Source organism: Poecilia reticulata, chromosome 20 (genome assembly GCF_904066995.2).
Source record: "Poecilia reticulata chromosome 20, P_reticulata-male-v2, whole genome shotgun sequence".
Classification (NCBI taxonomy): domain Eukaryota; kingdom Metazoa; phylum Chordata; class Actinopteri; order Cyprinodontiformes; family Poeciliidae; genus Poecilia; species Poecilia reticulata.
The window spans coordinates 7,578,126-7,598,794 of record NC_088849.1 but is presented as its reverse complement, the minus strand read 5'-3'; the positions used below and the strand labels follow the sequence as shown (position 1 = coordinate 7,598,794).

General features: G+C 37.8%; 2 protein-coding genes across 4 annotated transcripts; both read right to left on the bottom strand.

Annotated features, from left to right (window-relative positions):
- Positions 1 to 787: 787 nt before the first annotated feature.
- Positions 788 to 9,135, bottom strand: pigm (phosphatidylinositol glycan anchor biosynthesis, class M). Its single transcript, XM_008438320.3, has 8 exons — positions 8,759 to 9,135; positions 7,877 to 8,050; positions 7,650 to 7,770; positions 6,545 to 6,794; positions 6,257 to 6,360; positions 5,909 to 6,063; positions 4,642 to 4,743; positions 788 to 4,417 (listed from the first exon to the last, which is right to left on the bottom strand). The coding sequence occupies exons 1-8, from the start codon at positions 8,927 to 8,929 to the stop codon at positions 4,250 to 4,252; spliced, it is 1,245 nt and encodes a 414-aa protein (XP_008436542.1). The 5' UTR covers positions 8,930 to 9,135; the 3' UTR covers positions 788 to 4,249.
- A 714-nt stretch (positions 9,136 to 9,849) lies between these two features.
- On the bottom strand, positions 9,850 to 17,614 carry LOC103482268 (leukocyte elastase inhibitor-like). 3 transcript variants are annotated; one of them, XM_081601386.1, is made up of 10 exons: positions 17,455 to 17,614; positions 16,959 to 17,140; positions 13,905 to 14,009; positions 12,599 to 12,739; positions 12,317 to 12,434; positions 11,544 to 11,686; positions 11,119 to 11,196; positions 10,946 to 11,032; positions 10,682 to 10,862; positions 9,850 to 10,589 (listed from the first exon to the last, which is right to left on the bottom strand). In XM_081601386.1, exons 2-10 carry the CDS (start codon positions 17,133 to 17,135, stop codon positions 10,363 to 10,365), a joined length of 1,257 nt encoding a protein of 418 aa, XP_081457512.1. In that variant the 5' UTR covers positions 17,136 to 17,140; positions 17,455 to 17,614; the 3' UTR covers positions 9,850 to 10,362. The 3 variants fall into 3 exon arrangements, with proteins under 3 accessions (XP_081457512.1, XP_008436540.1, XP_008436541.1); XM_008438318.3 differs by having other exon boundaries at positions 13,908 to 14,009; XM_008438319.3 differs by lacking the exon at positions 13,905 to 14,009.
- Between the last annotated feature and the right edge of the window lie 3,055 nt (positions 17,615 to 20,669).

The following is a 20,669-nucleotide window of genomic DNA, read 5'->3' as shown; positions in this document are numbered from 1 at the left end:
GCACGAGCAGTCTGTGAGTATATGAGTCGGCTGAGATCAGTAATACGTTTACAGTGCAAAGGTTGCATGAGCATTTATATAACTCTACGCTTCGGCATAGACACCAACAACCTTCTGTATGTGTGTTGGACCAGAGGAAAAAAAAACTAAACTATACATACATTTGTTTTCTTTTCCCAAACCCTCTCAGCGACAAGAGGGTTAGAAACCTGAATATATGAAACCATAATTAGACGGTATTAATGCACTTATTCAGTGTTTAGCAAAAGGGTTAATCCCCTGATTTTTATTTTTTTAAACTATAGTTTACTTTATTGAGATTTGAGTTGATGGAACAGAAAGTAGAGCGTAATCACAATGAAGGGGAAAGAAATTACTAATGTTTTAAAGTATTGAGCACCAGAACATTTTGAATGATGTTATATTAATATTTATTATTGATGTAAAGTTTCCTGTCTGTCAAGGAGGCTGACTGACCACACTTTAATCAAATCTACCTACTTATATGAATAAAGTTGATTGATTGAACAAATGCGTACGCGGAGATTAAATTACAGTTAACCTCTTATGTGATTTTTGACAGGCTGGATTTTAATAAACTACTTTTTTTTTATTACAAAAATAAAAATGGTGAATCTTCCTCCATCCACTTTGCATTTGTGGAGAACTTTTGTGTTGCTCCATCACATAAAAATCCCACAGAATTACATTGAAGCGTGTGCTTGGTTGGTGCATAATGTGGGAACTTTCTACTAAATATACTTCATAAGAACTTTTGAAGCAGTCATAAAATTAGATTAAAGCTTTTATTTGCAGAGTAAAAAATATTCTTGAAAAATACATTGAATAAAAATATTAGATCAAAAGAAAGAATACCACCCAACAGACATTTCAAAGGTATATAAAAGTCAGTAAAATATTGAAGCTTCCCTCTGAAAAGGCTCCAACTCTTTGTTTGCCTCAATTAGTTAATGAAGATCAACAAAGCACCTCGCCTTAATGCTTATTTTCTTAAGCCGCTTGAGTCTTCATTAAATGGCTTCTGTGTCAAAGGTAGTTTAATGACACTAGCTTCCTGGTGTCATCTGAGCCGAACGCTTCCAGGAGTTTACTACATTTTTGTAGTAAACAATTTTCAAGTGTATGGAGTGCTACAATACTCCATACACTTTAAGAGAAATTCAGGTTTAGACACATAACAGCCAATCCAAAGGCTTTGAGGGTTATTTCAGGTTTTCCTCTAGTTTGGTTCTGTGACCAGGTTATGAGTCTTACTCATCCTACCTGGAGTCCGAAACTGATCAACAGTTTCGGACTCGGATAAAGAAAGAAGTGCAGCGTTTAGAGCAAATCAGCGCAAAGCCCAGTCCAAAGCATATTTCTGCATCCATAAAATCATTTTCCAAACTAAAACAAAACAAAAAAAAAAACCACTCCTGTGGTTTCATAAAAATGCAGTTTAAAACATTTTACAACGTTCAGAACATATTCCAGGAATGGAACGTGTTAAGTATAGGCTGTGCTTTTTGTATGCAATACAAAAAGACGGCGGAGTAAAAACTAGAGCCGCAAAGCATAAGGAAAACATGGGATTTTGCGATGGGGTTATCGATTGCGATGAATTCACTTTTTCCCTCTTTTCCAACATCAGAGTTATCCCTCCTTCTGATCCGAAGCAACTTCATCACTAAAATCTAAAAATAATCACACCAGTGTTGCCAACTTAGCAGGGTTGTATCTGTATTTAGGGAATTTTTAATAAAAAATATAAAATTTGGTATCGGCCAAAATCTGGATCAGCAGGTTAGCTGTAGCTCTAACCTAAAGGAGAGCAAAAGTCCATTTACGTAGAAAATACATTGTGTGGCTGGAAATAACCGATTATTTACTTCTTCTGAGTGGTGGAGGTCTGATTAAAAACCCAACGCCATGACAAAAACAGTGAAAACTACCATGTGGTTCTGGCAGCATGTTGGTTACCATGACGACAAAGAATGAGCTGGTGGTCAGATATTACTGACCAAGGACTCGCACTGAAAATTTGAGGAAAATCATCCTGCTGTTAGGCATGAAAAGGTTTTACAGGTGCTGCTTTCCTCCAAAGTGCTCTAATAACAGCATAATTTACATTTCATTGTATATTATGTCTACATAAAATGGAAATAAATTACTTGCTACTAGTTAGTGCTTCATTTGATTGATTTACAGAAAGCGAAGTGCACTAAGTGTTTTGAAATTTAGCAAAAACATTAACAGGCTAAATAAAAAAATTAACTCCACCATTAGCAAATTAGCATTAGCGTGATCTCTACTAGATGTAAAGAACTTTACTTCAGACTCTTTGGAGGATTTGCTATTTATTGAAGAAAGCCTAAGGGAACTTCTACTCAATCACAGAGGTTGAAATTTGAATCGAAAAACGATGTAATATTCCACTTAATCATGTTTGCTAACAGAAATGCTAACTAAGCATTTCTTAGTTAGCTAAGGCTAACTAGGCGCTAGCAATGCAAACAACAAAGTATTTAACATAATGTAAACTCCAACACATGTTCATGAGGCTGGGTAGGGGTGACTTGAGGAACAAACCAACAGTGAGTTATGGCAAATATTAATAACCACGTGGAAGCCATTTTGGATTTTGTTTCTGAGTGAAAACAGCAACTTCAGCCGTTGTTCCTCTCGTGACTCCTTTAGTACTAACAACGCGCCGCATCTCGTTTAGAAAATATAACAGCAGTTTGAGGAGGCCAGGCCCCGGCCATTGTTACAGTCAACAGATTCCTTTTAAAAATAAAATCCAGAATGTTGTGGTATTCAGACGGACGGCGGTTAAGAAAGAAAATGGTTTAGGTATGGGCCCAAAGGCAGCGGGCCAGCTGAAAGGTTACTCAGTGCAACCCGGTGATTCATCAACCGGGTATTCAGGCCGCAGCTGACCGTGAGTCAGCCCGAACACGCACGCCCCACACAAACCAAGTCACTTAGATAAACGTTTTTGGAAAAACACCACAAATTCAACCCTTTTCCGCCATAGACGACAAGCAAAGCACAAGTATTATTTTCTCGTAAACTGTATCCTCCTGGTGTCAGTCCCCGTTCGCAAACGCTCTCCGGATCAGCGGGCCCGAAGTGAACGCTTTGATGATTTCCATGTGAGATTAGGAGGAGAAAGTATGGCGAGATTAAGGGAACCACTGTTTGTTTTGAGTCGTATTCATGCTCCAGTTGACTGATTAATCTGTGCGGCTTACACAAACGCCCGAGCTCCGTTTCGCTGGCAAATGCTTCAGCCTAGTGGTGAAAACTGTGAACTGCAGCTGAGCGAAGCTTGTTCTGATCAACATTATCCGCCACCCATTGACATGAACTGGGACACTTGCCTTGAATTATATGTGTTTGCAGGGGGGATATCATCTGAATGTTATTAAGAGTTTGTGGAAAAGCAAAGCGCGGCTGATAGGTCAGAATCCAGGTCACCATGACACGATTTAGCTCAGATTTACCTGAACTTAATCCGGTCTGCACAGCGCCCCTCCTTGTTCAAGAACTACAAGTGAGCAGCAGTATTAAGGCCTATGCAAAGTAAAACAACTCCAGCATAAAACTAGCTTCTAAGTTAGCCCTGGAGCTCAGTTTACAAGAAGACAGAGGGAAATTCTCTAACACCAGGTCTATAATCTGTATTTTGTTCCCAACAACAGGTTAGGAAAATCTGCTAATTCCTGTTATTTTGGGGGCAAACAGTCAAAGATTTTAGGCCACACAAAGCAGAGTGATAATTGTTTACAGTCTGTGCATCGCTGTGAATCTAAGTGCTTCGGCCTGCCAACATAAGCATGTAATCCAAGGGTTTAACTCAGGATAACTGATAATCCAGCTGAGGCTTTTATACAATATATGACTGATCTCTGACAACATGATTTAGATTATAGTGAAGGAAGTCTATGAAAAGACAGTTGAGAGAAACTGAGCAAAATACAAATGTCTTCTTTGCTTGAGTCCTGGTTGGAAAGTTTAATATGTGCAAAAATATTACAACTTAACCAAGTATTTTTGGTCTAGTTTCTACTGTCAATAGATGATGGAGTACCAGGGCTATAATAGAACAAATTAAAGAATAAAGTCATAATACTATCAGAATATTTCAAGTGCACCAAGATATTTCCACTAGAAACAGGACCAAAAATACTTGGTAATATTTAGTGTTTTTGCAGTGTAAATGTTCCTGTTCCAGCCCAATGGAGTGTCACTCGGCCTTCAGTCTCTGTGAAGCGGGTTTGGGTTTGTAATGCGTTATGATTTGAATCAAGATGAAACAGTTGACGACCAAGAACAGCAATCCGGCGAGCCAGACCAGGACAAAAGTGTTGACGCCTTCAAACTCCAGGAAGTAGGCAGGGGCCAACCAGAGAGCCTGTGTAGGGAGAAAACCCGATGAAGCACAGAAGAAGAAGCACAACTAATCTATTTTCAAAGCATGTTGATTATCAATGACAGCTTGTACTCGTTGTGTAAGTTTGTTGAAAATGAGAGAAAGCCCTCACCCCCAATAAAAAATATTAATTTCAGATGGCCAGAGCTACGAGAGTTGATATGAATTGTCCCAACAGTAACATAAATAACGTGAAGGTGAATTACCTGTCCGGCGAACCAGAGCAGCAGCAAACCCAGACCCTGTTTCACTGACAGAGTCAGGTGTGGGATGACCAGAGGCAGCAAGCACAGGTACCACAGGAAGTACTGGAAACAGAAACCAGTCAGGATCTGTTAATCAATATGATTTACTCTCTGTTACAGCAGGGCTAAAAATATTTGTCACATAAACTACAGGACAAAAACATTAAAGAACCTTCCTGAAAATCCACATGATTTTTGGTGGATTTTAGGATGTGTTTGATGCACAATGAATTAATTCAACAATGGTTTTGTTGAAAATGTTCCAATTCCCTTCATTTACTTTAAGGTGTACAACCCTAACCATTCAGTTGAAAAGTAAGCAAGCAAATCACAGTCCAAGGAAGAAATACCCCAAATATCTGAGAATTAATATAAAAATGTATGTCAACGTCATCTTAATTATGAAGCACTTTAAAAACATCAGCTGCACTAAAGTGCTGAAAAAAACAGCAAAGTAAGCAGTAATAATAATAATAATAATAATAATAATAATAATAATAAAGAAGTAATAAAATTATTCTATAAAAAATAAAAACACAGACACAGGTTCACATTTAGTGGTAAAGCAAGCAGAGCTGATTAGTAGTAACTCTTTTAATGCAAACTCTCCATTTAAAAAAACAAACAGTATATTCAATTTTCACAAGGCTAATTAAAAAGCCCACATTTACCTTTTAACAACATTTTAACAACATACATTATATTAAACCCATACATTTTTAGACATTTTTTTTTACTTGAGTTCTTTTTTTCAACATTCTAGACATTAAGAGAAAAAAAGGTATAATTTTTGAGCATTGGTCATTTTATCCTGTTGCAAAAGCAAAGCAATAGCCAGTGTTTTGTTCGTCTTTTTAACCCGACCCGGGTTTTATTTCGGCTATACGACTGAACATGCATTTAGTTGTTGCGTCCGGAAACATAATACTGATGGGCAACATTAAAAAAACATTAAGGTAGGACGTGACAAATAAAAGATAAAGATGTTATTGAAAAAAAAACAATAGTTAATTTTATTAAGAAATATTAAACTTTTGTCTATAAAAGCATATAAAAAAATTTAAAATCTTAAAAAATATTTTAAAATTTACATATATAAACATTTAAATTTTATTTTATATTTAATATTTTAAAAAAATTTTGTTTCCATACTTCATCAGACATACAATACTGCTTAGGAACCCTGACTTAAGGATACATCCTATGAGTGGTCTATGACTTGTGTTACCTGTGAAGTGCACACTTTGTTGAAGGAGACGAAGATGGCTGTGTTGAGGAAACAGGCAAAGGCCAGGTCATGGTGAAAGCTCCAGGATGCCACCAACAGCAGGACCAGCTGCGGCAGAAAGGCCACCAGGCCGAGCCACTGGCTCCCCCTGCTGTCTGAAAGCAAGAAAGGCAAAAGAATGAACCAAAGATATTGTACACACCTGCACCACACGTTCGTTTATTCACTGTTAAACTTGAAAAGAAAAAACTGCCTGGATTTAGCTCCTATTTTCTCATAAGCCCAGACCAGAATAAGAACTGCTCCCCCCACCACCACCACCACCACCACGCCTAGTCTGATGAGTACCTGCAGTAAGGTAGAGCATGTAGAAGTACGGGGAAAAGTTGTGCTTGATGTCCCTTCTTGTCAAGTGGTACAAGTACGTCTCATGAAGAAACGACCAGCCATACCTGCATCCACAGCAGAGGAGTCATAAGAATCATAACTTCTGTTTTTCTGCCCCCTTTTTTTTTTTTACAACTTCTAACATCAGATGATGCAGAACAATGCTTGTACTATGAAGTATATAAAAAGAAACTATGCCATACACAACATTCTGGAGAGAAGTGACTAAATCAAATGTGTTTGCCTCACATGTAATAGAAGAGTGCCGTGAACACAGAGAAAACTCCTCCGGCCACAATTCCGAAGAGGATCAGGTCGCGGCTCAGGAAACTTCTGAGAAATAGGACACACTTCTTCCACGTCCGCGTCGGTTTGCCTTCCGCTGATCTGGCCTCCGGCGCTCTCAGGGTCAGAGCAATGGGCAGGGCATACGTTATGGGATAGATCTTCATATGAACCGACAGGCCGTAGAGCACGGCTGCCCACACCAGATGTCTGGCTAAAAGGAAAAAAAAAATGCATCAGCACATGATTGCGGAGATAACATGACAGCAGCAGTGACATCCAACAAGTCTTTATGGAGGCATTAAACTCCAAGAGGGTTCATAGACTCCTTACTATTCGTAAGGGTTGAAGTTGGATTAATCGTCTTACTAGTGATTAATCAATTATTGAAATAAACCCCAACTAAATTAGAAATCAATTAATCTTTAACTGAAGTATACAAACAAGGTTAAATGCAATTTCCTGAAAGAACAACGCACTCAGAGCAGTAATTAAGCCAAACTTGTACAAAAAGTTGCATTTAAGATATATATATAAAAAAAAAAATGTTCAGTAAATATGTTCTACCCAGAACTCAAGTGCCATATGTTTAACTCAACCTGGTTTAAATTAAGCAAAAGAAAAAACAATTGCTCTGTTATTAAGCACTTTTTGCTACATTGTACTAATGTTAAGTCATGCATAAAGTTTTCACATTTTGATGTTAGAAGTAAAAAGTATGAAACAATTGATCAAACGTACACTAAAGGAATCCCATGTTATTGCATTAAAGACAGTAAAATGTTTATGTTCTTATTTTTTTTTTAAATATGTGTTTATTTTAATCTTCTAATGTATCTTTAATATTGTCTAAAAATACTTAAGCGGTTAAATGAAAAATGAGCATAATGTGCTAATTGTTTTTAGCACATTTTGCTACATTTGTTTTTAGATTATTCTGACTAATTCTGACTAATTAGTCAAAATTAGTCAGAATTATTGCTCTGTTATTAAGCACTTAATAACAGAGCAAGCCAGAATAATCGATATAACAATCAATTACTCAAATAATCGTTAGTTGTAGCCCTACCTTCCATACAAAGCAAAGTCCCGAGCACCAGAGCTGCCAGGATGGATTCAGCGTTCCCCCGACTCGACACTCCCATCGGCAGAGGGTTGAGAAGCCAAAGAGAACACACAGAGGTTGCAGTCTAAAAATAAACGTAAGGGAACGAATAACATTTTTCTCATCTAAACAAGCAGAAATCAAAGAATTAAAAAAACAAACAAAAAAAAAAAGATGTTGGCGGGTCAAACCTTGCAGTCTAGACCTCTCAAACACAGAGTTCTGTAGATGAGCAGTCCTGACAGCACGTCACATAAAATGAAGAGGAGCTTTCCAAACACCATGCCGACGTAGATGTTTGGGGTGAGAAGCCAGGCCAGCAGAGGGGTGTAGCGGTAGGTCGACCTGTTGTACGGAGACTCGCCCTGTCCAAAAACACAACACAAACATTTCTGTTCATAAAATTAACGGGGGGAAAAGCGAGTTTCATTTAAACAGCCACAATATTACAATCTTTGACATACAAATTGGAATACATTGTCGTCCTCTGCTGACACCTGGTGGTAGGTATGATAAGTGAGGCAGAAAGTTAAGTTATGGCAGTGGTTCCCAAACTTTTTCTCCTGCGCCCCCGCAATGGTTTTCAAATATTTTCTGACACAAGTTAACAACGGATTAAACAGTTAACTAATGATAAAAGTGACAGAGGACACAGATATGGGAAGTGTGGAAGTCCCTACTGTATCAAATTGACAGAGGAATAACAGAGAGTTGGCCATTCTGGGTTTTTACCCAGCGCTGTATGCGCTGTATGCGCATCCAGACGGCTTCCAGCGCCCCCCCTGCAATGGCACGGCAGGGGGGGCGCCCACACAGTTTGGGAACTTCTGAGTTATGTCATGCTAAGTACTCTAAAGGAACAAAATGCATACATATTTTATATCTTATAAAGTGAGAATAAACGTTTTTAGCTTTGCTTAAAATTTTCAATGTTTTACTATTTTTTTTAGAAATAATATGGAATGCAGTTGATTCAAATCCGCGAAGCAAAACAGAAAAAAGGCAATAAAACTTGCTCCTTAGCTTTGAGTTTTGTCATTCTTAAAAGGAGCTGATAAAAGGGTAGGAGATACCTGTGTGATGAACCTGGCAGCATCTGTGAACACATGGTAGTCTATATCCGTGTACTTCACTACCATAGCTCTGTCCTGGTAGTCTCCATAAGCTACCAAAGCCAGTCGGAGAGCAAAGGAGGCCGGGAAGAGGACATGTTTGTCGGGGAGCTTAGAAACAAGTGTCTCCATCAGCAGCCAGACAAATTCATTCTATTTAGCAGTAATGAATAGCCACAGCTACAGACAACCCGGAAGTCTGAGGGATGTAAACAACGTCTTCTTCCTGAAACTTTAGAAACCCGTTGACTGCTCTGCTGCCACCTTCTGGACTGGGGAAGTACTACAACATAGATTTTACTCCATAACTTTAAATAGCTGCACAATTTCACCTCTGGTCCGCCATCACAATTATGATTTATACCCCACATCATAATCTTATCAAATACGTTTTCTTTTGGAAATTGTTGAGTTGATTTAAATGTACCTATTTTTCTGTAGCATTTATTCTAAATTTTGCTTAGTTCTTTGTTATTGTGGCAGATTTGAATTTATTTTGTTCTTAATTTTCAAATTTTAAAGATTCTGTCCATGGCTGTATTTTTTCCACTAAAATATGTATCCTTAAAATTAAAGCACACACAGATTTGTTTGTTTGGGTTAGAAGGCATGAACTGGGACAAAAAGGCGCACAAAAATGTACCTTTTCAATTTTTTTTGTTATATTAGGTGATTTCACAGTGAGAATTACACACTGTCCCTTTCCAGTGGCAAGAAAAGAACTTTGATATCATATGCTGCCTTCAATGCGTTTCTTTACAAAAATAGACAGCTAGCTAACACTTGAATTGGAAACAATCCATTTTGGTGATTTTGTGGCTTTATTCATAACTTGTTTCCAATTAGTTTGTAAAACTAAAACAAAATGACTATAATGTATCAATAGTACAATAATACATATTCAGACATTAAACTAAGCCAACACTGCCATAGCTGCTTAACACAGATGAATAGCTAACAATGCAACTTCAGCCTGCACATTGAAATTAGCTCAATTATCTAACCCAAATCCCAGAAGTTCTGGATGCAAATAAACCACACAAGACAGCAAATTTGAAAGTTTCACTTTTATTCCTCATGTGGGAGTTCAGGGGTGCAATACGAAGATTTACAGATCTGATACCAGCAAAAGCTTCATGTAGTCTCTCTTCTCCTTTTGGTTCTGCATCAAGTGTGAAGCGATTATTTATTCCAATGCTTGTGAAGATAAAGTGCCAAGAATGTTGCAATTATGCTGCCATTTTGCATTAGGTAAAATTTTTAAAAGGCCAAGTTTTTAAAAGGACACATTATAAGTTAAACCAGCTGCAGCAAACAGGGCTTTAAGGCATTACATACATGAACAAATACACTCGCAAAGGATGTCAGGTTTAACAGTGGAAGAAACTTTAGCAAGGCACATAGAGAAGAGGTAAAACCCAACTTGTACACAGCGGTGTTAAATCTACCGGATGGAAACCTGAGGTGGGAATAGCGAGAGGGAACTCTACACCAACTCCTCTCCCTCACTCCGATCCATTTTGATGTAACCTCCCTCCTGTTCAGACACGTCACACTAAACGACCTCACACAGGCGAGCAGTAGCGGCCAGCGAAGAGAACGCTCTTGGAGTGGTTGTGTCGGATGAAGAAGAGGAAGGGGTGGTCTGCGATGAAGGTGGCGGGGATCATGGCGCAGCGCAGCATCATGACGGCGGCGGTGGCAGCGGCGGCCTCGGTTCCCTCCTCATTGACTTCCACGAAGGCCTTGTGGTAAACCTCAGACACAAACAAGTCGTTGGCCGGGGACATGCCTGTCGGAGCAGAGAGGGACCGAAATGTTTAGATGGTAAAAGAAAGATACAGAGAACGAGACGGAAAAAAACTATCTGGAAACGCGTCCTACCGGAAAAGTCGCTATTTGCCTGGTCAAAGGCGTCCACCATGCCCATGCTCATCAGGACGGCCTTCATGTCGTATTTCTCCTCCAGCTTGAACCGAGGCAGGCCCACCTGGACCTCGATCATATCCATCATGTTTGGATTGGTCCAATCCATGAACTTCTCGTACGTCAGCGTCTGCTCCAGCTTGAGGTTGGACACAAATAAAGTCAATTCCTTGGACTCATTTTGCACGTCGTTTTTTGGGCTTTACAGGATTAAGTACCCACCTTCTCCAGACCAGTCGTACCCTCCACGCTGTTGGGTAAAAAGATGAGCATGCTCAGCTCCTTCCCTTTGTACGGCATCTCCAGGATCTGTAAAACAGGTTGTCTTTTTTAACAATGTCATCTGGATGATGGTTGTAGATTCTCCCACCTGAGCTGTGAATCTCTGCAGTTACCTGGCAGTTGACTTCTGAGATGTAGGTCAGGGGAAACTTTGATTTCATGTGCATCATCTTCACTGGCTTTTTCTCATTCTAAAAAAAAAAAAAAAAGGAGACATAACAAAATTGTGTACATGCAGAAATCAGTAAAAAGTTATTGATTATGCTTACATAAGATATAGGGATCATACAATGTTTATGTAGGTCAACAAGATTATTAATCCCTGAAAGTGTTGCCACAAAAATACATTAAAAATCTGCTGCTGTTCTGGTTCTGCTCTGCAGCCCCAGAACCAGAACCAAACATAGAAAAGCAGCGTTTAGCTTCTAATACGCTTTTTGTTTGCTAAAGGAAACTAACATTCAGTCTGCGTTTTAGCTGATGAGTTGTTTTTTTTCTCCACACTGACAGAGGTCAGGTTGCAGGACGGCAGTGTTACCTTGTTGACGCTGAACTGAGTGTCGCGGGTGGCGTCCACCTTAAACTGCTTGTCCCAGTGACCTTTGAAGTAGATGGCGTTGACCAGCACCAGCCGGGTCATCGAGTTCACTGCGTCCTGGGCCAGGATATCCTTAATTTTACCTGGTGAGAAACAATGCAAATAAACAGGTAAAACAAAAAAATTAGCACATTAATTAAACAATTAGATTATATATATATATATATATATATATATATATATATATATATATATATATATATATATATAATAAAATAAGAGGCAATAAGAAAAAAAATGAATTCAAAATTATTAAAAGTAAATAATTAAACATGTAGGAGACAAATTAAACAAAAATAGCACAAATTACCACCTAAAAAAAGAAAAATCAGTCAAACTTATTTATTGACTTAAATAAATAAGCAAATAAACCATACAAGACAGCAGTATGTCTCTTGTGTGGTTTAAACAAATTTGTGCATAAAAATTTGTTTGCTGAAGTTGAATCAAATAAGAAAAAAGTAATCTGAGGATCATGATGACTAAATATTGCAAAGTGGAGGGGAATAAAAAAAAAAGCTAAAACTTTTTTCCTGTTTTTGAACATTTTAAATGAACAGATCCATTTCCTGCTGCGTATTAATTTGTCTTTTTAATTTCATTTGTTCACATAAAAATGATGAATTCATCGTTTTAATGTTTGATGAAGACATTTTAAAGGCTTAGTGACACATGGGGGGGCGGGGGGGAGGGTGTGTGTGTGTGAGATCCACCTTGCGTCTGCTTCTCCACCCAGCCGTTGATGTTGACCCTGGCTGCCTCGGCGCTCGAGGCGAAGTCCACGGTCTCCAGTTCTGCCTGGTAGTGCTTCTTAGTGCTCGCAAGGTAATCCTGAAACAAAAGCAAGCGAATGTAGATGCATGTGTCATGGATTATGCGGCGTTCCGCTTTTCTGCCCTCATTCAGTCGGTCTTAACGTGTACAGAAAGCCACACGCGCTCAGGAACATCCACTCTAGTGCTGAAAGGAAACCCCTTCCCACCCCCAAGTCACACCTGAACAAACTGGTAGGACTTCTCGCCGTAGAGCCTGTTGGCGACATTCAGGGCATACGGAGCGTTGGACTTGTTGAGCTCACTCAGCAGCTGGCCAAAGCTGGAGTGGAGGTCATCCTTCACATCCAGGGTTTTCAGGGTCTGCAGATGAAAGGAAACCAGTTAGATTTTACTGAAGAAGAAGCAGACTAAAACTAAAATATTTTAAAAAAAAGAAGAGTTTTCATGGTCATTTTGTTTATTAAGTGATGAAAGTTTTTTTTAATACTCTATAAAAACTATCTGAACCTGTTAAAGGTAGCAAAAGTATGTTTTAACTCATCACTTAATAGAAAAAAAGACACATTTCCGTACCGTCCATAATACCAAAAGTCTCCAAACACAAACGGCTTTACATCACAACCACAAATTTCAATGTATTTTATTCCTAGTCTTTAATTGAGAAGTGGAGGCAAATGATATGTAGTTATTTTTATTTTATTTACAAATAAAACTTAAATTTGGCATGCATGTGCATTTACTCAGCTCTTTCAATTATTTCACTACAGAATCACTTTTTCCTGGAATTATGTCTGCTGATTGTTTTGGTATATATTTATTTACCACATTTCACATTTGCATATGCAAAGTAAAGGAGGGCTTAATAAAAATAAATGCCAGACACAATAAAGTACATCTACAGTTGTGGTTGTAATGCAACAAAATGGGAAAATTCAAAAGGTGTAAAGTTGTTTATGAGTGTAGGAATCAGTCATGAAGACCCAAATGTAGCACAAGAGAGAAAAGTACAAAATATCTTAAACCCTTCATCCCTTTAAAATAAAAAACCAAAGATCCAGACATTAGAAGTCCTTACAGAACATCAGACCATCCCTCCACCATGTTGTTATTTCTTACTCCAGATCTCGTCTTTTCCTTTACTGTGCATCCAAAAGTAAAACCCATTTCACTCCAGTGGCCTGGCACTGCAGCTTTGCAGTGTCACAGTAGTTATTTCCCACTATCACAGCTGCACCAGTAGAGGAAATGAGTTTTGTCCATTTAGTGTAACGGGAAGCGGCAGATGAAAAAGCTTAACAACGCAGCATCGTGTAAAAACAAAAGGACTCTGGAATGTTGGATCAAGTTGCTTCTTCCACCTTCTGTTTCCTTCCTGGATTATTTAATGGCGTCGCCACAAATGGCATCAGGAGAGCGACAAAAGAGAAAGAGGGCAGCAGAATGTGAAGTAAACTCTCCTCCACGGACCACGTTACCACCCAGACCCTTAGTTAGTAATGGTATCAGGTAACAGATCCTCTTTTACCACCTTCACCAGCTGTTGTGGCAGTTTGGTTTGAGCTTTCTGTTGCATCTGCATCTGCGGAGGTCCTGCTTGCTTCACCTTTTGCGCCTTAGTGAAGCACAGAACCTGGAGGCGACATTTGGGACACTTACTGTCAAGCTGCAAGACATGACCGATCTCAGGTTGGAACCGTTTTGTCTGTCGAGTCAGTGACGTAGTGACCGAGAGCTTTTAAGCACAATGAAGTTAAATATTTTTAAACTTTATTCACATTTCCTTATGACGGAGTTCTAGGGCCATGCTAAAGAAAAATAATTACAACTTTTCGTCCTCGAAGTGTTACGACTTTATCCTCATGCGAGTTTATTCTCGCAATTTAGTTTTTTCTTAGCTCAGCCCTAATCCTCCGTCTGCATCAAGGCAATGTGTTTGTAATAAGAGGTGGAAAAGTGCAGAGTTTGTTGCACCTACTCAGGACCGCCCAGGGTAAATCCTCATAAAAAACCTCGTCAGAGTCTGAGCAGGACTGATTACTTGTGCTGACAGCAGGGGATAAATAAAGGGTGAGTCATCATGTAAAGCGCCTTTCACAACCTGGAGAGACTCCACTCCGAATTCCCACTCCTATCAAATTCGACGCAGCTTAATCAGAGAGTAAAGTTCAACTTGGATTGAACGCTGTGTCAAGAAAAAGTAAATGTAGACGCTATGCTCCAGACTGAGTTCTCCAGGAATGCATCTGCTGAATTACTGTACAAACAAAGATAGAACTGTAATGACTGTTAAGAAGAATCCTTTTTTTTTTCAATGAATAATTGCTTCTTTTAAAATTTAAATAGAAGTATTAAGAATGTGTTTTACATTTTTGACTTTAATGCCTTGAAATAGTATTTTCTCCACTGTTTGAGTAGAGATCTTTCTACAGATGCTGGAAGTTTTTCACTGGAACAACGAAAAGCTTGACTGCAGAGAGAGTCATCTAAAAAAAAAAGAAGAAGAAAAATCTTTCAAACCGGGTTGTGCAAGTTAACACAACCCGGTCTACTGACAAAGACTTGCATAGCCAGAGCATTTGACGAACTCTAAATATCATCACTAAAATTTAAGATAAGACTGGGAAATGCTGTTTCCCAGTCTTCGCCATGATGTTTGGTGACGGTCGGTCCCAGAGTTCCTGCAGCTAAATCCAAACATTTCTGTGGCTGGTGCAGAGTAAATGTCAGCCTGCTAACAGGGAACCAACAAACCGAGGGATTTCACAGCTAAATGACACATTCCTCCACAGCCGACTCATCTTTCCAGTCCAGCCTCTCAGCCACTCCCTCTTACTCAGCAGCATGCATGGCAACGAGTGTCTCAATAACAACCTCTGACATGCAGTGCGAAATACCTTAGATGCACAATAGGAAGTGTTCTCTAAAATAAAGTGCTCAGCTTTATTGTAGAGATTTCAACATATATAAAATGGGGAGTTTATCATTTTCCCTGTTAAGTTGGTTCCTTAGTTCCCTCCTTCAGCCTTCACAACGGAGGGATGTTATTTGATGTGAAGGGAAAAAATTAAAAGCTTCTTTATGTAAAAGAGGAAAAAAAAATCAGTTTAAAACAAGTAGACTAGCTGCTCTGATTAATAAAGTCATTGATAATGTGTCCCTATTGCTGAACAAGCAGGTAAGAAAACAAACATATACAATGAAAGTTAATGCACAAATTTGTGACTGGAATAAAACACTTTAAAGTTTTACAGTGAGCACGTTGCTATGATAACACTGATTTACACTGAATGGAGTTGTTTCTTTAACCTGAGCTACGGGGCAGATTATGGGTGAGGCTCTGCTCCTCCCATTTACTAACATTTACCAACTTGACTTAACTGGGTGTGGTTTGGCTTCTGCGGTCCCAGTTTGTTAGAAGCCACATAATCACTCTGTTATCAGCTTTCACCTGAAATTCAGCCACCTCTCCTGGAAAATGGCCCTGAATCTTTCTGCTAAAGTGGAAAACCCGCTAATGAATAAAAACTAGTGCTCCGTTTATTCTCATAGTGTTAGTAGGAACTCCATCGCTGCCAAATCAACGATGCACAGCGAAAGGCGGCAGAAAGTTTTCGCTTCAGTCGTTAAATAATCACATCACTAAACGTGAACATGCCGTTGTAATAAAATGACAGTCGGTGTTGGTGCAGACTGAACTTTGAGAAGGACCGCTCATAAAAACGGTTGGGCATATCTGCTGCACATAATGAGACCTGATAACCACAGTTAAACATCTACAGTGATTATCATGTTCCCATAGTAATGCAACCACAGATTTGACCCACATAAAAAAATAGTTCAGATAATTCCTGCTAATTGGAAGAGAACAAGACAAGTGGGAGTTTCCCCAAAGCTTGGTTTCCCTCCATATCAAACTCGATGCTTAATCTTAAAAGAATAGTTCAGACAAATGCAGTTTTATGAACCCTTTAATGGTTTATTATCCACTCAGAGGCTGATTGTTTAATTCCTGTTCCTTTCCTGTGTGACATTAAACCATCATGATATTTTTGCTTTTAATACCTGCCTACTTTGATGCTAACTTATCGGCAACTACCTCCACAAGAAAACGGATATTTCCTGTTTCTTTGGCATCCGTGGTCTGTTTACAAACAGGAACTGTCTGCCCCAAAAACCGAAAAAGACACAATTTGTGGTGCATATTAACTGCATATTTGGAGATACTTACACAGCTTAGTACATACACATTACCATTTAATAGAGTCCTTGTTTCATTTTCCTCTAACATCCGCCTCAATTGATCAATTTCAGAGAAACTTTGAGCTACGCTCACAACAACAAAAATAAATGAAGACAAAACAAGAGTTTTTCCTTGCAGGTGGTTCCTTAAAATCTTTTAACAAAACCTCACTTCAGAAAATCTGAACTTTTAATGTTTTTGCACTGCCTCATTGGTGCTGAGTAAAACAAAAAGTGAGGAAATCTGTTACTAGTGTGCTAATAAAAATTAAAACCACTCTCATGAATGCTAATAATGTGACAGTTTAAACAGGGGGAGTGTGTGTTTCACTAGCTGTACCTCTGACATCTGAGCGGCTGTGTTTCCTCTGGCTCCCAGCAACACCATGGCCAGAGCCGAGGAGATGCTGAAAGGAGAGAAGAAGACGTTTGCGGAGTTGTCTTTGTCCCCCAGGTTTTTGAGCAGAGCCAGAGAGAAGCTGGTGTTGGCTGAAGCCAGAGGAGTTACTGCTGCCATCGTGCCTGGAGGACAACGAAACAAAGACAGAGGTTATTATTAAGAACATTGTCAGGTTTTATTCTTCTTTCAAGTCAAACTCCAAAAACATAAACTGCAATAAATAGCTGAGCCATATAAACGTGAATGTTAAACTGCAAGAGGAAACTACTAATTAGTTCAAAACTATCACTATGAGAGCTTTAAAACTGCAACATTAAACGCATAAAGGCGCAGGAAAATCGTTTCGACAGCATTTCTACCCCATTACTTCTGGGTGTTTCGCTGGGAAACTGGAAACGTCGCGTCTCACAGAGTGAATGACACAAACTATACTCACTGTCAGACGCTTGTCGTGTGCTCCACAGAAAGGGTTTGGATCACATGAAGAATGCTGGTTGAAGCGCAGGTTTTTTATAAATGACACGGGGACACACCCAGTCAAACAAAAAAATTTATAAATAAGCTTCCGCAAATGTCCTGACTACGGAAGCCGAGGGGATAGCGATAAAATGCTTCGGCCTGAGCTGAGAAAAAATTTTCTTAAAATTACCACTACTACTACTACTACTACTACTACTACTACTACTACTACTACTACTAATAATAATAATAATAATAATAATAATAATAATAATAATAATAATAATAATAATAATAATAATAACAACAACAAACGTTATCTTGTGGTTTTAACACTGTCATGAGCTCTTTTTAAGGAAAAATAACAAAAATAGCTGAAAAGTCAAATAATATTGTATGGAAGCCCGTTTCCGTCACTCTATTTAAAATAATGTTAATATAATGAGATAGTATTTCAATATAGTGGGACTCTACTAATAAAATAAAGATTACAGTAGAAATTTTGTTTCTCTGTGCAAAATAAGTTGCCACAAGACATATCATAACTTTAACCTTTTAACAGATTTATAACTTTGATTGAATTGTGAATCAGTCAACGGGATTATGAGTGCTTAGCGGACGCAAAATACATTTTTAGTTTTGAGAGAATTTATTTTTAGTCACAGGTTTTGCATGTTTTCAGTGTTTTTACATTGATGTGAATTGAGGGCAGTGTGACTTTGTGGGTGTGTTTGTGTCCCAACCGTATTATTTTTCTTTATTAAAAAAAAAGGTTTTTCCATTACCAACATCTCCACTTAATAACCTTGGATATTTTATGTCCTAACAGTTCAATTTTATTTCTGTATACCTCCTTTCCTGCAGCACTTTCTTTTAAAATCACATTTAAATAATCAACAATGTCTTTATGCCAGTTGTTATTAAAACAACCAGAGAAAATGCAAAAAGCATTGTAAAGTTATTAAGGAATAAAATGTTAGCCAAAACCTATGTGGAAAAGGCAAACAGCCTCCTGAGCTAAATAACTGATAGTGCTACACTTGGTGGCATCTTAAGGTCACAGACTGGATATCCCACATTTACCAGTTTCAAAGCTAAAATCAAGCAGTAGGTAAGAGACAACACCTTTATTCTCACAAAATACTGTCCCACCTGTGTTGATGTTGCACACGCCCAGGTTGTGCAGCAGCTGCTCTGAGAAATCAGATCTTTGTTTCTTGGAGTTAATTTGTGGGTGCGGTGGAGGGCTAGGTCACCCCATCAACCCTTTGTTTCTTTAAGATAAATTGAACATATCATAAAAAATAAATCCGTGAAGCTTAAAGATTGATCTCTGGCTGAGAAAAACAAACAAGCTTCTCATTCAGTCAATGAAATGTTTGAACAAATCAACTGAAATGTTTCACTTTTTTATATAAAAAGCTCAATGAGAGTTTATTTATAGCTATTAGCCAACTAATTAGCAAACTGTGACACATTTACTGTATAAAGGAAAACTTACCCTATACTGAAAAAAACCAACGGGTAGGATTTACTCAAAAAAAAATCCTAGGGACAATTTGCACAAAGATTTTTAAAGAAAATTTAAATAACACAAATTCAAGTATACCTTACTTATCTATATCTAATAAGTTATACTAGACACAAAGTTAAAGATTTTTGAGTAAATTAGGTAAATTTTGCTTAATCTAAAATCAAAATAAGTAAAACTGATAGCCTTAAGATTACTTATTTGTATTTAGTTGCTTTGATCATCCTCAATTTCTTTTGATAAATACTACTAAACACACCTATGACAAATCATTTTCCAAACATGTTTGAAGTTTTTTTTTACCTATAAATTCATAAAACTCTGCATATTAAATGAATGACATGCTCATTCTTTTATCTCTATCAACTGACCCCATTCCAACCCCACAAACTAAAGATACCAATGCAACATAAAACATACAGCATTAAATTATTAATTCACTTAAGATATATTTCTTTATTTAGTTAGCAAAAATCTAACTAAATAAACAACAAATACAAGAAAATGTAATGAACTAGTAGCAGAACTTCGTTTCATAAAATATATGCAAAGAACACACACATATATATATATATATATATATATATATAATTTCAATCTACAGTTTAAGACAGTTTCTAAAGGAAATAGAAGAGGAGAATATTGAATACAGATACTCGTGAATCGTCAATGTTCTCTTTGCACCTCTTCAGATGATTTTAAGTCTGAGACATGGAAGCCCTCTGGGTCTGGTGCTGCCAATGCCAGATTATGTTGCAAGAACAAATGGCAAACATGAAATGAAAATAATCATGAACTGCTGGTGTAATCTGTTCCTGTGACGACTGAGATCATCCACCCAACCACACCTCCACTTCTTCACAGAAAGGTGGGAACCAGGCAGGAAAAAATGAGTAACCACCCATGAAAGGTAGACTTTCATCAAGCACCAGGATTTTTAATCAGTTTTCTCCAACATCTGATTAGAAGCAGCAAAATTTATACATATTTATGCAAATAAATCTAGATGAAACCTTTAATAGCTCAAGTGTTGGTCATTTTGAAGGAACAGTCTCACACATTTAATGTGCCATTTTGACCTAAAAAGGTCAAACTTAAAAAAAAAAAAGAAGCAAATTCAGCAGAAAATTCCAGTTCAGAAGAGTCAGCTACTTGAAGGTGACTAAGTTTATTTGGGTGTGAATGTTGGGAGTGCATTACGGAAAGTGACTTTCTTCATTTCACTCCATGATGCAATGAACTACTCATACAAGCCCAAGCATAGCAACTTGCAAAAGCAATATGAGTAAAAATGCCAACTTTTTTTTTTGCTAATGTTATATTCACTAAAATTATATTTTTATGCTGTTTTGATGCAACAAGAACAACAACACATTTCTCCTCACTCCAAATAGGAGTTTTTACAAACAAACAAAAAAATATATATATTTTTTTTTGACAAAAATATTACTAAATAACATATCTATAAATGTTCAGTACAGTTTATTTCTTGCTATGCCATTACAAACATGAAACTATGTCGATTTCATGCAAAGAAAGCTTGATAACGTTTAGATTTGTACAAAGTACAACATACAACTATAAAATGTAGATGAGCAAATGTACATGAACACATTTCTTGTTGCAGCAACTGTGCTTGCAAATAAATACATTCAGAGTTT